The following is a 16,673-nucleotide window of genomic DNA, read 5'->3' as shown; positions in this document are numbered from 1 at the left end:
AATTCTTCCACTATAGTTGCTGCGTGTATATTTTATTTTCCTTTCGAAAAACAAACAGAGCTTATAGCAATAATCTTATTTCTTTATATCAAAGTGTACAAAGCTTGATATTACTTGCAAAATTCAAGTAAACTCAAGTGTGTTTTATGTTTGTAAAGGTTCAAATATATGAGCAATTCTTTGTGTTTGCGTTAGCAAAACTCGCTTTTGTTAATCAAACCCTCTTCATATTGTACTAATTCACATGCCATTACATATACTATGAGTACGAGTAATGCAACCGCCTACTTGAATTTTATTGTGATTTCACCCTATTTACCTGAAATCACAACTAACCCCTTACCTTACTCAAGTTTGGTGAAAATTTCTAATTTCGCCCATAATTCTTAAGATTTCAACTTTTAAAATTTTTAGTAGTGGTGTTAATGCATGCCAAAAATGACTTGGATACAAAGTACTATTTTTAGTCTTTAGTCTCTTTAGGCATCATGCTCGGATGAAAAAGGTTATCCAAATCCAAGACCTGGATTTCCCACCCCCAAAATTGGACGAGACTTTATAATTGCAATGCTTCCCCTCATCCAAACACAAACATAATCTTTCGGTGGTCCCCAACCCTTCTCCTACCCCACCAATCGTATCCTCCCACGTATCCACCACTTTTAATGTGTATTCGTGGGCCCTTGTGACACTACGGTATCTGACCAGAACAAGACCCTTGCGTTTTTTTTTCCCAACCAATGCAAACCACCGGATCCAAGCTGTCTTCACAATCGACGGTCCAGATCGCCCCGCTCTCCCACCCTTCACCAACCAGCAAATCTAACGGTTCAAAATTGTTTAAACCAGCACACGCGTCGACGTGTGAGTGTCCGTGCCATGTTAACCCCTGCCTCGAACCACTACACCACCAGAGATGCTCTCTCTCTAACTCTCGGCTTTTGCTTCTCAAAGCTTCACAGCTCCTCTGCTACTCTGCTACTCTGCAACTCTCTCTCTCTCTACTCTCTACCCTCTCCCCTCTCCGTTGAAACCTAGGGTTTCTCTGTTGCTTTTGACCTCACCGATTTCCTCGACCGCCGTGACCTTGTCTTAGTAGCCGTTAAAGGACATAATCGGTCTTTGATCGCCGATTTTCATTTCTGGGAGGTGTTTTGCTGCATTTGATGGTTCTGATGGAGGGAGGCTAGGGTTCTGAGAGCTCAGAATGATGGAGAACTCGTGGAAGACCAAATGTAGTTCGACATTGCAGTCGTCGGCACTGTCAATGGCTTCCTCTTCATCTCAGGAGCATCGGAATCGGGTACTATGTGTCCTTTTGATGATAATTTCTCTTTACTTTTTCTTTGTAGTTGCTGTTGATTGATTCTTGTGCTTTAATGTGTTGTACATTGAGATGGCTGTGTTAAAATGTCAGAGAAAGCACATTTCAGCCAGTGTAGAAAAAAAAGAAAAAAAGTAGTATGTGTATATAGTGCATTTGATAGAAGATATTGGAATGATCAAGTTTAAGACAATGTGAAGGGGCTACTACATTAGTTATCAAAAAATTTGTTTAGTGAAACTTTTCTCTTCTTTTTCCAAAGGATCTCTACTTGGCAATGAGTGTGTTAACAGTATTATAATTAGATATTTCTTAACTAGGATATTATGCTTCTAGTAGCTTCATTGCCCAGTAACTGTAATTCTGATTTTCTGATGTTATTACACCCTTGGAACAAAAATGTGTATTTGTGCATGCTTGCTAGGATAAGGAATGTGCATATACAATGCGATTATCAATCATGACAGTAACCTGTGGTGTGGAAACAACATCTCATATGAAATGATCCTTGTGGCACCAATTTTGAATTTTGTCCATGGAGTTGTGAAGGTGGCAGTCATTGGTGTAATGGTGTTCCTGAGATATCGTGCTTTGGTTTAAAATTACAGTGTTGACTGTAACAGACCTGTGTTCTAATGTACATGAAACCCATATATGCTTTGACTATTTATTAGTTTGTTGTACTATATACCATTGTGAAAATGTTTATTCCTCTATGCATTTAAAATTTCTTATATTGTGACCTTGGCATGTTTATTCTCACATTACTAAAATGGATTTTGATTTGCAATAAAGATGGAGACCAATACAGGTTATTATTCTTATCCACATGGCTCACAAGATTTAAGACCCACAATGATTGGTAGGTTACAAGATCCCCTACTTGCCAGCAAGCTGTATTCAGGTTCCCACAGATCAGAACATGCCAATTCGGGAAATTCTTTTCTAGCTCTTCTATCTGGGTCACCATCAGTATTCCAGTGTGATTTCCAAGAATTATCAAATCCAAAACCTATTAGTACATCTTGTAAGATTCTGCCTGATAGTAATAATTTTATAGTGAATGGTATTGGAAGTGCCATTCCAGTGACATCCAGTGGGGTACTGTCAGAAAATCTTAGTGGGCAAAACCTGCAAAGTGGAGCAGCCTCTTGTACTAAGGTTTCATCAAGGTCAGTGCCAAGTTCCAGTTGTGCGAGCAATTCTGTTTTGCACGATCTGCAGAGTTCAGACCTAGCCAAAGTAGTCACCCGTAACATGGTCCTGGGTAGTGAGAAAGTAAAGGGTTCTTTTTCCTTGAGTGGGGAATGGCGTGGTGTTAGCCCTGCAGATACTGGGAAGGCTTGTGGAGCAAATATTCAAACTTCAAAAAAATTGCCAGTGGAAGGAAACTTCGTTATATCTAACCAGGCATCGAGTTTTATGAATGGTTGCCCTCGTGTTTTTTGCTCGACTACTAGTGAGTGCTTTAAGGACATTGATCTTGTTATTGAAATATATCGATACCCTATTTGGTTGATACTCTTCTGAAATTTGATTTGATATTTTTATTATTTGAAAAGGTGGTTATCTACTTCTCAGCAATACAGGACTTGTTGGTATTGTTTGCTCATGCCATTGTCTCCACATGTCTGTCTTGAAATTTTGCGAGGTAGGTTAGTCATTCCATGATGCTACAGCTTTGCTAATTGTGATATCTATTTGCAAAGCATTTGGCTTGTAATTTTGCTTAAAAATTGCTATAACTTTTTTTTGTAGCATTCAGGATTATATGGTGTCAACCCAGGGGATGCTGTTTGTATGGACAATGGAGAGACCATTGCCCAGTGGTGCAAGCTCTACTTCCTAAATTCTGGGGTAAGATCTTCATGTTAAATACTTTCCCTATTGCTTTATGCCCTATTTCTCTGTGCGGGCACCTTTGCGTGCATGTCTAAGTGCAAGCACATGCATGCTTATTTACATATGCGTAGATGCATGGGCGCATTAGTGGGTTTGTCTGCCCTCTGTGTGTGTGTAGACGGTGTGTGTGATGCAAAGAACTATTCCTGTAGGTAAGATCACATCACAGGTGTTTACTCTAGGAACCTCAATCATATCCACTTTACTTAGACCCATCATATACAGTCCTACTTAGAAAAGGAATAACCATTTTCCACAAGAAAAATAGTATTTGCTTTAAGTTTATGAATCAGGAGTTTTATGAACTCTTTTCTGCCTAAGGTAGATCCAATGGTGTGTAAGTATTCTTAGGTTTTTCCACACGGGTGCCTACCTTCTTACCCTTAGGGCCTTGGATTAAGTGGTAAAGGGGTGAGGTGAGTATGAAATGGTGGTGTTTTCCTTGTTGTATTTGATAGAACCATAGTTATTGAGCTTAGAAATTTATTGCCATGTTGTCAGTTACAATGCTTTGCCCCCATCTTTTGACTAATTTATCATTGTCTTTTGAATTGAGAATTGGATTTCTTATTTGCATGTGTTTGAACTTTGAAGCAACGACAACAATGGATCGTGATATTTTTATGATGCTTTAGATTAGGGTTCCGGGAGATCGGAGTGAATGGGACTGGCCTGAAGGATTATCAACAACTGCCGGTTTGGTGAAATCTAGTGTGTCTATGCCCAACATATCCAATGACTTGTCTCATATGGTTCGTTCATCTGGAGGTTCGGCAAGTTCTCAACAGTCTTTAGATGGTGTTGCACTATCAAAGAACCTTTTTACAAACCAAAATTTAGTTGTTGGTGCTGTAGAAAATAAACAGCAAAGGAACATTCAGGATGGTAACACCATTTTTCTCAAAGGTTTTACTGGCACTCCACAGAGCAATTTTCATGGTATGGCTGACAACCTGATATTGGAGCGCCCTATGTCAATGTCAAAATTGGTTGGTAGTGGACTGCAAGATGGTGGTCAGTCCGTTTCTGCTTACATTGAATCCATGAAAAATGGAAATTCATCCATTATCTACCCCGCCATGAAAATTGGAAATTCATCTATTACCCACCCCTCTTTAAAGGATCGAAGAATCATGGGTAAAGAGTCAAACTTTTGCAGAACTGTAAATGCGAAGGATGGTGCCTTCCGGGATGCTGCAATTTCAAATATTGAGCTGAGGCTTGGTCAACCATACCAGTTGGGTCAAAGTTCAGGAAATTCAAATCTTCCGGCCGTAGGTCCACAGCTATTGGACACACTTGTAAATCCACTGAAGTCTCTCTTCCCTGAACAGATGATTCCTAACAGTGCGTCAAAGCTCTTCTTCTTTTTCTTCCCCTTAAGCCTAATACCTTTGGTGCATATTTTATTCTATTATTTATTTTCTCTCTCCCGCCCATTATGGCTAATCAACCATATAACATTTAACTTCAGTTTTTTTTCTTTCTTCGCAGCCAATTGCAGGGAAGAGATGGAATTTAGGCAATCTCTTTATTTTTCTGCTGTTCCATCTCCCAGCACAAAGAGAGATCACAAACAGTTAAACCGTGGAAATAATGCTTTTGTAATCGGTAATGCCATAGATGCTGCAAGAGTTGAGAAATCCACTAGCAACCAGGGCCAGGATTCTGTGATTTCATTTCTTACCAATCTCAATGCTCCACCTGAGGATAATACACGACCAAAAGCCAATAAGTATATATGTAATGTTGGTGAGCATGCTATGCAAAATGCACTACATTATGAACCTCAGTCTGCCAAGTATGGCATCGCTAATGTGCCCAGGAATGGAAGTAATAGCGTAGAAAGGCAATTGGACATGTCTCAGTTGGGTTCCTACAGACTGATTGACAAGGCTAAAGGGGTGAGTTTTGTTACTGACGACTCTCACCTTTCAAAGGATTTAGGGTTTAGAATTCGCAAGGAGATGGAGATCTCAAGCTCTTTCAATGGATTGAGTGGAACCAGTGATCCTCGTTTCTTAACAGCACATAAAAATAGCTGCTACTCACACCAGTTGTCTGGTGTAGCACCTGATGGACCTGATTCCAGAAAATATTCCAATTTTCCTGACAAGGTTCTTTATTTTGGAAATAGGGGACAAGTTGGTCATGTTAACCATCGACCCTTGGCTTCATCAGTAGGATCTGGCCTAATTTTTCCATCACAGACTGTCTCGAAAGGTATTCCTCCTGTGAGTGCGTCAATCTCTGTATCAGATCAGACACCTGCAGCGTCTAGAGAAAATTTAATTGAAGTAAGCGCTCAGTTGCCCGATGATAATTCACGATTGCTTGCACTGAGGGAAATAATGGAGTTATCGAAGCAACACCATGCATTGCCTTCCCTTCCCATGAACCGAGGGAAAGGGATATTTGATTGCTCTTCTTATATGCAGAATTCTCTGGTGGACACTTCAGCATCTGGGAAGCAAGAGCGAAAACTTAGTCTTACCCGTAAAAATGCTGTTTCTGAAGCTACCATTAAATCACACCAATCAGGTGCTAGCTGTAGGAATGGAAGTGATGAAGGTTTTACTTCCCTGACTGGCAAGTGCAATATTTGTTTTTTGAATGCCAATGTAAAAGTTTGGTTAAGCAGGAATCTTTTTTTCCACCGTTGTAGTGTGAATCTTACAATGGCTTTGTTTATTCAGGTGTTAACACCTGCTGTCATTTCTCAACATTGAAACAAGGAAATGCATTACATTCTAAAGAAGTTGATCTGAAACATCAAATTTCCTTTGTTCCTCTATGTAATGAGCAACCTTCACTGAGGTTAGTTTAGTATCTAGAATGGCAAATTGGTTGTAGAGTTTTTAACATTTTGTTCTGTATCACATTTTATTGGAGTTGTTCTTATTGTTTTGACTGGGATGATTTCACTGGTTCTGCTTTATGGTTTCTTGACACTGAAATGTTGGTCGAATTTGTTGACATCAAGTAAAAGTTGCAAGATTTGAAAGTTCTTAAAGATTGTTAAATGAGGTGAACTTGGTACAGATCTCATGCAGTTTGTTGTGAAAAAATTTGTTGAAAATTTGAAGGTATTGATTGATTGTCAGAACGTATTGTACGTCTGAACACCCTTTTATCTGTTAATGGATTTACATTTGTGACTGCATGTGAATGGGTGCTCTTGAAGATGTTGAATCATGTTAGCAAATACTTGGCATGTTAGCTGTTATAAGTTCAGTGATAGTCCTGAGTGTCTTATATTTTGCAATTCAGATGTGCTCTCTTAAGCAATTTGGTTTACTCACCTGCTCTCATCTTACTCTGTTGCATATGCAATATACTTTTCCTTAAACAAGTCAGTTCGAGATTTGCTCTCTCTAACAGTTATCTTCCTTTATTGTTTGTGACAGTAGAAGTGGGAAGAACATCATTGAGCCTAGCGAGCATGAAAGGTGTTGTCACAAAGTTCCCTATGGTTATTTTCGTGGAAGCTGCAGTTGTGCAGCCAGCATAAACTGTTTAGGAAGGGATTTTGAGTCAAGAGTTGGATGTTTTCCTGATGCCTTTAAGGAACAAATGGGAACAGTCAATGGTGAAGCCTCCATGATATTTGCTCCAAAATTTGCTAACAACCATATTGTTCCAAAGGATAAAGCTACTTCCTTAGATCCCAGGGGACAGGTTAATGGGAAAATACCCAAGAACGTCTGTCATGCTTCACAGTGGAGAGATGTTCCGAGTAAGGTCAAAGGGGTTTCTGATGTGACACGTGTGGACCGTTTAGCTAATCTGTTTGATGCAAGAAGACGAGATAGTGAGCAGCTTGGAGATAATTATGTTAATCACTTCAATGGCACTGTGCAGATGGTGGACTCCTCGAAAGATCATGAAATTTATAATAATTCTTCTGGAGGTTCTGCACCGGCCGTTATCCAGGCATCAATTGAGGTTAATAAGATGGACTCTTCAACTGTTGATGCTGGGGATACTGTATGCGTAAGCAATCTTATTGTTGATGAAGGATCAGGCGTTGATAAATGCTGGTCATCAGATGATGCACTTGAAAGTGAAAAGAGTGCCGAGTTCCTTACCTCTACTGGTAATACCAGCTTGAGAAAAGTTGGCTCTTTTAAGAATTTAAATCATCAATCATCCTGTAGTCTTCTTGACGAGCTTAAACTGTTAAATTCTTTAACATGGCTGAAGGGTCAAAATAAACTCCCAGCTGGGCTTGCCCTTCATGAAAAAGACGAATATCCCCAGAACTTTGAGAGAGGCTTGGAAGATGGGAAGAAAAAGAGAGAAATGGGTTCCGAGTCATGTCCCACTTCAGGTCCTTATACAGTACAAGAAGAAAACCCCGAATGTAATGACAGTGCACAGTTCCCCTCCTGTCCATCAAAAAGTGTGAAGACGCTCTTTCCATTGAGGCAATCCAAAACTCTTACCTTTGGAACCTGTGTTACTCAGCCCAGTTCCAAACTCAGACTGCCTAAATGTTCGGCAAAGAAGCTTTCACGTAAAAGAGATCTCCGCAGACTGTATGATGACAATGACAGAGAGGTAAATGATGTTAACCAGACAGAACTAAATGGGGGAACTGACAATTGTGAAATTTCCGAAGTTTCTGGGGGAAAGAAATGTAAAAGGGATTTCAGTTCTAATGGTTTTAGGCAGTTCCTGACACGAGAATCAGGTCATGAAGGTGCTAGAAAAAGAAAGCACAATTCTGTAGGTTTGAAATCATGTTCTAGTCAGCAGGTGAATATTTGTTATAGGAAGGCAAGACCGATAGTATGTGGAAAATACGGTGAACTAGCTAATGGAAATTTGGATGGAGACGTGCCAAAACCAGCAAAAGTTGTTCCTCTCAGCAGGGTCCTGAATTCTGCCAGAAAGTGCACACTCCCAAAAAATTGTAATCCTAAATCAACTTCCATGAGAGAGTTGAAGAAGACAAGCCCCAATGGAGCTGTTGTATCCTCTGATGTATGCCATAATGATACAGGTTGTGGTAAAATAAATGATACTCCCATGGAAAAAGCGAAGAAAGAATGCTCCGTTGGAGATAAAAAAATTCGTAAAGAGTTGACCAAGTTGGACCATTTGGGAGATGATCAAAGTGAAAAAGATCATAGTAAGCTAGGTGGTATTGGCCCTGCTCAATTGAAGCTGAAGTCAAAGGAAATTCGCAAGCGCAGCATTTATGAGTTGACAGATAAAGGTAAACATACAAATGTATTCCATTTTTATTGTTAGTTAGTATACTAGAAATTCAAAATTCTCCCCTGAATATAGAAAGAGTTCTAGTTTATGGTAGAAATGCAAGCCTAAGCTTCTTATAAGGCATCCTGTCCCAAGCGTGGCCTACCTGTATGGTTTGTGGAAAGCCATGGCACAAGCTTTTCTTTTTTAAAGATTGTAGCTTGTATTAGCAAAAAAGAAAAGGAAATAGAAAATGTAAGTCCCCATATCTTGACATATTTTAAATTGTAATCTTGTTGAGTGGTGTCCGTATATGTAATTAATTGTGTCTGCAAGGGTAAATTCAGAAACCATTAAGAGTTTCTTTCATTAGTAAAGTGAATGCAAATGAGCTGTAGTTAAGCAAAATATTTACCTTCATTTGGTATGCAAAACAGGAATGGGAAGGGGAATGTGGTACACCACTTACTCCAGAATACGGACGATGTGGGAAGGCTTTTGAGTTTGATAAGATAACCTTAGTTCACATATTTTTTACTTTTGGTTTCCTTAAAACATCATAATCTACATAAAATTTCTAGTATTGTTTATCTTATTTCCTTTCAAAAAGACATAAAAGGGATGAAATAGAAGGGAATTTCAAAAGTAGCGTATTGGATAGAAGTGTTACATTTCCGATCAATTTATCCTGGATTTTCACCATGTTAGTAGTGTATTCTTGTAACTTTTGCGAGAGTCGTAATATAAAGTCACTGACATGGGTTGGAATCAGTTGTACGAATTGTGATGGTTAAGAAAGGAGCCTTGTGAAATGATTGCAAATTAATGTTGTTCACCTGCGTATAAAAACATAAGTGATGGGCTATGAGGCTGTACTTGGTTCAACAGTTTAATTCTTCCAATAGTACTTATTCAAGGTCCAGTAATTTATAATTTTGGAAGAACAATTGATGCCTATTTTGCTGTGTGATGATACTTATTTGTTAATTGTTCCATACTTAATAGACATGCGTATCAACATTATCATATTATGTTCTATTTTTTTTGGTGTTTGTCCTTGGCTCTAATTGTTTTACATAAATGATACTTGTTCATCAGGGAAGGATCCCAGCTTTGACAGTTCTTCCTTTTCGAAGATTTCAAATTGTCTGCCGGCAAAGAAAGAGGGGAAACTTCTAAAGACTGCTGAAGATAGTAAGCTTGGATTGTGCAAACTTAGTTCTAAAAGGTGAGCGAGCAAATTGATCCTCTAATTATTTTGCTTCAAAAGTTGTCTTATTTCTTTCTTGGAAGGCAGTATAAATAATGATCTTTCCTTTCTTGGCACCTTATATAAATGGTGATTAAGAATGTAAATTATAAATACTGATGATTGGTTTTGAATTTTGGTAAATTCTGTTACAGTTCTACTCTAGAGCACCAATGCCATTCTGATTTGGATTCAGATGCATTCTGCTGTGTTTGTGGTAGTTCAAACAAAGATGAAATCAATAATTTACTGACGTGTAGTCAATGTTCTATCAAAGTATGTGGCTACCCAGAGCATATTCAACTTGAATTTCATCCTATTTCTTATGCAATCATTTGGTGATATTCAGAAGTTTCATGATGAACAGGTGCATCAGGCTTGTTACGGTGTCTCAAAACTACCTAAAGGCCATTGGTGTTGCAGGCCATGCCGGACCAGTTCAAAAGATATTGTAAGAGGAAGGCTATTATTTTAGTATAACTTTCATTTAGAAAAAAACTTCTTATATGTTTGGTTTCTTACCCACACTATAGCCAGTGGTAAATTGCTTATTTTATTGAGACTACTCTTATAAGACTCTTGTCTTCTATTTTTGCCTTTTTTTTTTGTTTCTTGTTCAAATTATTGTTGCCAGTAATTCAAATGTGAACTTTTTTCAGTTGGAATTTTATTCCAACAATCTAAATGGTCCTACAAGTGGAATTTAGTTATTACATGTGTTGTTAAGGCTATAATTGAATTGGAAATCAAAGGTAATTCTAATAGGTGATCTGGACAATTCATAGTTGAGTTGGACTAAAATCTTGTCTGCCCATCTTACTGCTAGAAACTTTTGCTTTCAACCCAAATTTTGTGAGACACGGGAGAGAATGGAAGATGGATTTTCTTTCCTCTTAACCTTTTTTAACTCGTGGTTTTGTAATGTATTTGTTTCTTCATCTAGGTTTGCGTTCTATGTGGTTATGGTGGTGGTGCCATGACTCAAGCGCTCCGAAGTCGCACAGTTGCGAAAAGCCTTCTGAGAGCTTGGAATGCTGAAACAGAATGCATGGCCAAGAACAAGCTTTCTTCTGTTAAAACTTTGCAAAAAGACTCAAGTGGGTTGCATTACTCTGGCTATGGACATCAAGATAATTCCTCCTTCTTTGTGCTCCAACGTGAAAACGGTCAGCCCTTGGTCTCAGCTGTCTGTAAGATGGGTATGTCCTACAAATTTGATGTCATGCATAACAGCATTACAGTGGGATTACTTGATTCGGCAACTAAGCAGTGGGTTCATATGGTTTGTGGGCTTTGGACTCCTGGAACACGATGCCCAAATGTTGACACAATGAGTGCTTTTGATGTCTCTGGTGCACATCCTAGAGCAGATGTGGTAAGCATTAAAATCAATAATTGAGGCAAAAATAGATGTATCAATATTGATTGAGGATGTCAATGAAGATTTCTTTGCTTTGGAAGACTTGGGTTCTGGATATGTAACAAATGGAACTGGAGTTTGGCACATTAGAGTGCATTTTTCAGTCTGACTAGAAATCAAGAAAAATTAGACAGACCATCAGGATTGGGCATGGCAAAACTTGTAAATCACAATTTGGTTTAGGGAGTCACTCCCTGGGAGAGAAGAAGTCATAACATGACAACCTATTGCAACCCTTTGAAATTAATTAACCTTTGCCAAACATACCATTTTATACAAAAGTAAACACAATATAGTAAGAAGACATTCCTAGTATTAATTACCAATTATATATGTTTATGTCAACCCCCTCCCCCGGGATTTTGTCATGTGTGGTTGGACATTAGTTCTCATTTTCATTTATTTTTTATTCAGGTTTGCTGTATATGTAAGCGAGCAGGCGGTTCATGTATACAGTGCAGAGTTGCAAATTGTTCTGCTCAATTTCACCCTTGGTGTGCTCATCAGAAGGTCTTGACTCTTCCTAATTGTTGATCCTTACACTCACACAAAATTCATGATCTTTGCTTTATGTTCTCAGTGAGAAATTGAGAATATGAAGATGAACAAAAACTTTGCTTGATTGATATAGGGTCAATCCAACATAATGCTGCTATTTTTTGAATTGGCATTGTCAAATATATGCAAGTGTCAACCTGTCATGCTTAAGCATCTAACATTTTCTTTAAAATAGGCTATTGGTGCCTACTTTTAAAAGGCAATTTATTTTTATAGTTTAGACGTTGAAGCATTGACTGGTCAATATTAACATTATTCTTTGTGTTTGTTGTCATTGGTTTTTTGTGCATGCCGCATTCAGGGTCTGTTGCAAAGTGAACTTGAAGGTGTTGACAATGAAAATATTGGTTTTTATGGAATATGTGTGCTTCATGCTACACACCCAACATGTGAATCAAATCATGACCCTGTTAACACTGAAGCTGGTTGCATCGAGGAAGAAGAATTAACATGCGCTAGAACTGAGGTATTTGACCTTTCTTTGAGGTTTTTTTGTTCTGTCATTTTTCTTTGTTGGTATTGTATGTGTGAGGGTGTCACTTGGTTACCTGCAGTCTTAGGCTTTCATATTGTGCTTTTTCTAAATTAGTTCTTTGTATTTTGCTGTTTTGTTGTGAGTAGGGTTACAAGGGCCGTAAACGTGATGGGTTCAGACATAATTATTGTGATAAGTCAAAGGGCAATGGCGGATGCCTTGTTCCTCAGGAGCAGTTAAATGCTTGGGTTCATATTAATGGGCAGAAATCATCCACTCAGGGGCTTCCAAAACTGCCAGTATCAGATATAGAGCATGATTGTCGGGTATGTTCATTAGGGATGAGGCTGCTTTACCTCATGATTGTTTTTGGTTATTCATTTTGTTTTGTATAAAGAGCGATGTATTAAAACTCTATGGCTAACACATTTTGCAAATGTAGACTTATGTTTCATTTCTTGATAGTAGTGTTAGACATAGAAAACAGGGTGTCAGTTTTTAATTATGTGATTTGACTGATATGATCCATGCAACATATTAATGCAAAAGTTTGCAATTAAATGAGATACCCAGTTTTTGATTGTTCAGTCTAATGGTGAGATAAAACGCTTCAGCTGTTTGTGTTGCATCTATGATATTTTATTTTACCTTTCTAAGACTACTTAACCACATAGTGTTACTGTCACTTGCAGAAAGAATATGCACGCTATAAGCAGGCAAAGTTCTGGAAGCATCTTGTAGTGTACAAGTCTGGCATACATGCCCTTGGCCTTTACACGTCTCGGTTCATTTCCCGCAGTGAAATGGTTTGATGTTCTCATATTTAAAGATCGAGGCACATACATGCTTCCTATAATTCCAAATATGATGTATCCTTGTGCTTCTGTTCTGTAGGTTGTTGAGTATGTTGGAGAGATTGTGGGGCTACGTGTTGCTGATAAAAGGGAAAATGAATACCAATCTGGGAAAAAGCTTCAGTACAAGAGCGCTTGCTACTTCTTCAGGATAGATAAAGAGCATATTATTGATGCTACATGCAAAGGAGGGATTGCTCGTTTTGTCAACCATTCATGCGTGGTAATTCTCTCTTCTTAAGTTTGAGTCGTGAACCAGTTGTTGCTGGTTTTCTTGGGTCTCAGCTTCTTGTTAAGCCCAGAGCCAATCTTTTTTTTTTTTTTTCTTCAAAATTTTCATGTTCAAGAATGAATGTTTGTTGGGCTCTGCTTATGCATTTGGGTTTGGATAATTTTACAGTTCATCGCAATTAGAAAACTTAGGAAGCAATTTTGTCTGAGCATGGAAAGCACAACAAAGAATTTTGAGGTTTATTTATTATTTTTCGATGTTACTGACTGCATTTGGCTTTCCTAAATTTATGAAAGATTAGAGTAATTTCTTAGCTTTATGTACTTCACTCAGTTTTCTTACTTTGTTGTTGGTGTACCTGGGACCAGCCAAACTGCGTTGCCAAAGTGATATCTGTGAGGAATGAGAAGAAGGTAATTGGATATTCTATTATGATACTGATTTTTTCTTCTCTTTTGAAAATTGGCTATGCCTGGCCACTTGAGTTCACCTAGTAGAAGTGGTTTCTCAATTTTGTGATGTACAGAATTTACGTTTGTTGGGAGTATTTACTGATTTTACCAATTCGCTGCAGGTGGTATTTTTCGCAGAGCGGGACATATTTCCTGGAGAAGAGATAACATATGACTACCATTTTAACCATGAGGATGAAGGTAAGAAGATTCCATGTTTTTGCAATTCAAAGAATTGCAGGCGCTTCTTGAATTGAGGCTGAATCATGTAATTAATACCTTTTGTTTGTTGTAAATGTTACTGGAAAGACTATCAATTCAAAGAATGACCTGCGGTTGTTTATGATGGAAGTAAGGCTTAAATGCAAAATCCCTGTTAGCTGCTTTTGTTCTCTTTCTCCCTCACCCGGCAGCCATGCCATGTTAATATTATTATTAGTCATGGGTTCTCCAGTCTAGGTCAGGAATATTTCTTTCTCAAGTCTGTAATTTCTTTCGTAAATCCATTGCATCATGCAATCTCGTGTACCAAAAGTCAAAAAAGGTTCCACACCATTAAGCAAATAGTATCCCATCAACAAATAGAATAAAGCAAATAGAAAAAGTTGTACGAAACTAGTTATACCTGTGACCATCTCTTTATAACAGAAACAAAAATGGAGAACTTAAAAGAATTTAGGTGCTATCGAGAGTCGAGTTGGTAGAAGGAGAATTGGACAAAGTGCCCATCCAAGACGGAGGCAACATGCCAGTTTGTTCATGAACTGTCTTCAACAATGGTGGCAACATCTTGTAAACTCCAGCAACCTCCTTGAAGGCCCCATTGGCACTGCTGTCTCCGCCGCCATTATTCCAAACGCTAATGTTGGGTTTAAGTCCCCTAATAGCATCGGCGTTAATCTTAGCAATTTCTTGAAACGTGCCATTCTTGAGCATCATGAAGTCCCTGGTGGCATTGTAGTTGCCTCCAACTGCTTCCAGAAGACTACGAAGATACGCACCTTCAGCCTGCCCAAGAGCCATGAGCCCCTCGGCCTCGAGTTTCTTGGCATAAAGTTGTGCCTCTGCGATTGCCTTCTGTGCCTCGGCCTCTTGGCATAAAGTTGGGACTCTGCAATTGCCTTTTGTGCCTCGGCTTCTAGTTTCTTGGCATAGAGTCGTGCTTCAGCTTCTAGTTTCTTGGTAAAAAGCTCTGCCTCTGCTGCTTTTTGTTTTTGGAACAGCGCTCCATCTGCCTCTAGTTTCTTTGTTCATAAATATATAAATATATATGTTAGAAAAAGCAAGCATTATACTAATTAATATATAATTATCCAACAGCATTAGATTCAGACTTTTGTTTTGTACAAGAATACAGATTAATAAAATGAACTAATTCTACAATATCAACCACATTTACTAATAATCATCGATTGATCATGTTCGTACTTACGACATAAATTATTAGGGTTAATGGTGATTGTGATTCACTTGATATATAGTAAATACATCAACTGTCACATAATATATTTTTCTATGATCAATGTAACACTAATTTTGTTTCATACAGATCACCAACCAACTCAGTTTTTATATATGCATTCAATTTTATATTTTCAAAAGAAAGGAAAGAAAAAGGACAAGTACAAGACGTACCTTGGTTTCATACTCAACAGTGGCCTCACTCAAGAGATCAGCCTTAAGCTTCTCCGTCTTAGACAAGGCATGCATCTTCTCCACCTCCTGTTGTAGCTCTGCATCCCTCAACGCCACAGCCTTCGCTGCCTCCACCTCCGCCACCTGCGCCTCCTTAGTCCACACGGCCTTCTTCTTAGCCAGCTCAGCATTTGCCTCCGCCACCTCAGCCTCCCTCATGTTCTCATACACCTTCACCTCCGACTTCACCTTTATCTCCTCCTTCTTCCCCTCTCCTTCCCTCTTCGTTGCATAGATCTTAGTCTCCGCATTAATCTTCGCCGCGTTCTGCAGGGTCATCCCCTCCCTCTCCTTGGACCCTATCTCCCCTTTCTTCTTCGCCTCCGCCACATCAACCCTAGCCTTGTTCGCCGCCTCCATCTGTATCTTCTGCCCCAAGTAACTAAAATACTCATGCCCTGGGACGTCCACCAACTGTTTCACATTCGCATTGTATATCAGAAGCCCGAATTGGTTCAGCTCCAACTGAACCTTATCAAACACCTCTTGCTTAAACTCTTTGGTCCCCTTGAACACGTCCTCCATCGTCATCGAGGCAGCGAGAACCCGCGTCTCTCCCTCGATGATGCCCTGGACGAGCTCTTGGACGTGGTTGGAGGCCATGTCGTGGCTGCAAAGGAGCTTGGCGTATTTATGGAGGCCGGGCATGTCGTCCTCGCGGGGGCCAATGGTGAAGACGGCGGGGAGGACGAAGGGGAGCTTCTCGGAGCTCATGGCTTGGACTTCGAAGGTGTAGTTGACTGGGGACAAGTCGAAGACGGTGTAGGATTGTCCGGGGAGGATCCATGCCTTCTTTGCAAGCTTTATGTCGTCGATCCCTGCCCCGGTGATCACTAGATACTCTGAAGCTTTCGCAACTCTGTACCACATGGTTGGTTCTTCTGTGTTTCTCTTGTTTGTAGACGGCAGTAGATATTAGGGTTTTGATATGAGAGAGATGTTGAACAAAAAAATAAGCTATGAGAGAGATGAAAAAAGAATACTCGTATATAGTTTAGGATAAGAATTTGGATATTAATAATGGGAGACTTGTAATACCACGTCGACATATTACAAGGTGGTCATGTCACATCCAACTTCTTTTACTCCTCCATTTTTTACGGCTTGAAATTGTCAACAATGTGTTTGATTTATGGATATTCCTATATCATCAAAACCTGATAATCATGTCATGTGCATGGGATGAGACAGGAAACCTTCAAAACCTGGCAGTACCGTTCTCTTCGTCCACGGGGACCAAGGAGTTTCTTGGGCAACTGTCATTGGATTAAATCCAACGGTGGATAGGAGTCTAAACAATAAACTCAGTT

At 39.2% G+C, this 16,673-nt stretch overlaps 1 protein-coding gene and 1 pseudogene across 8 annotated transcripts; one reads left to right on the top strand and one right to left on the bottom strand.

Annotated features, from left to right (window-relative positions):
- The first annotated feature begins 883 nt into the window (after positions 1–883).
- On the top strand, positions 884–14,019 carry LOC110766400 (uncharacterized). Of its 7 annotated transcripts, none has more exons than XM_088244247.1 (20): positions 884–1,303; positions 2,120–2,783; positions 2,887–2,975; positions 3,083–3,181; positions 3,862–4,573; positions 4,721–5,815; positions 5,923–6,043; positions 6,637–8,447; positions 9,527–9,656; positions 9,833–9,953; positions 10,027–10,128; positions 10,621–11,052; positions 11,512–11,607; positions 11,957–12,121; positions 12,277–12,456; positions 12,823–12,936; positions 13,025–13,207; positions 13,385–13,453; positions 13,585–13,629; positions 13,791–14,019. In XM_088244247.1, exons 1-20 carry the CDS (start codon positions 1,208–1,210, stop codon positions 13,923–13,925), a joined length of 6,459 nt encoding a protein of 2,152 aa, XP_088100373.1. In that variant the 5' UTR covers positions 884–1,207; the 3' UTR covers positions 13,926–14,019. The 7 variants fall into 7 exon arrangements, with proteins under 7 accessions (XP_088100373.1, XP_021825418.2, XP_088100370.1 ...); XM_021969726.2 differs by having other exon boundaries at positions 6,634–8,447; positions 10,045–10,128; XM_088244244.1 differs by having other exon boundaries at positions 6,634–8,447.
- A 157-nt stretch (positions 14,020–14,176) lies between these two features.
- Positions 14,177–16,290, bottom strand: LOC148298034 (flotillin-like protein 4; annotated as a pseudogene). Its single transcript, XR_015825704.1, has 2 exons — positions 15,304–16,290; positions 14,177–14,912 (listed from the first exon to the last, which is right to left on the bottom strand). The product of XR_015825704.1 is annotated as a flotillin-like protein 4 (transcript).
- Between the last annotated feature and the right edge of the window lie 383 nt (positions 16,291–16,673).

The sequence above is a fragment of the Prunus avium genome, chromosome 1, assembly GCF_965620075.1.
Source record: "Prunus avium chromosome 1, drPruAviu1.hap1.1, whole genome shotgun sequence".
Lineage (NCBI taxonomy): Eukaryota > Viridiplantae > Streptophyta > Magnoliopsida > Rosales > Rosaceae > Prunus > Prunus avium.
Note: the sequence above shows the minus strand (reverse complement) of the source record. Positions and strands in the feature narration are given on the sequence as shown.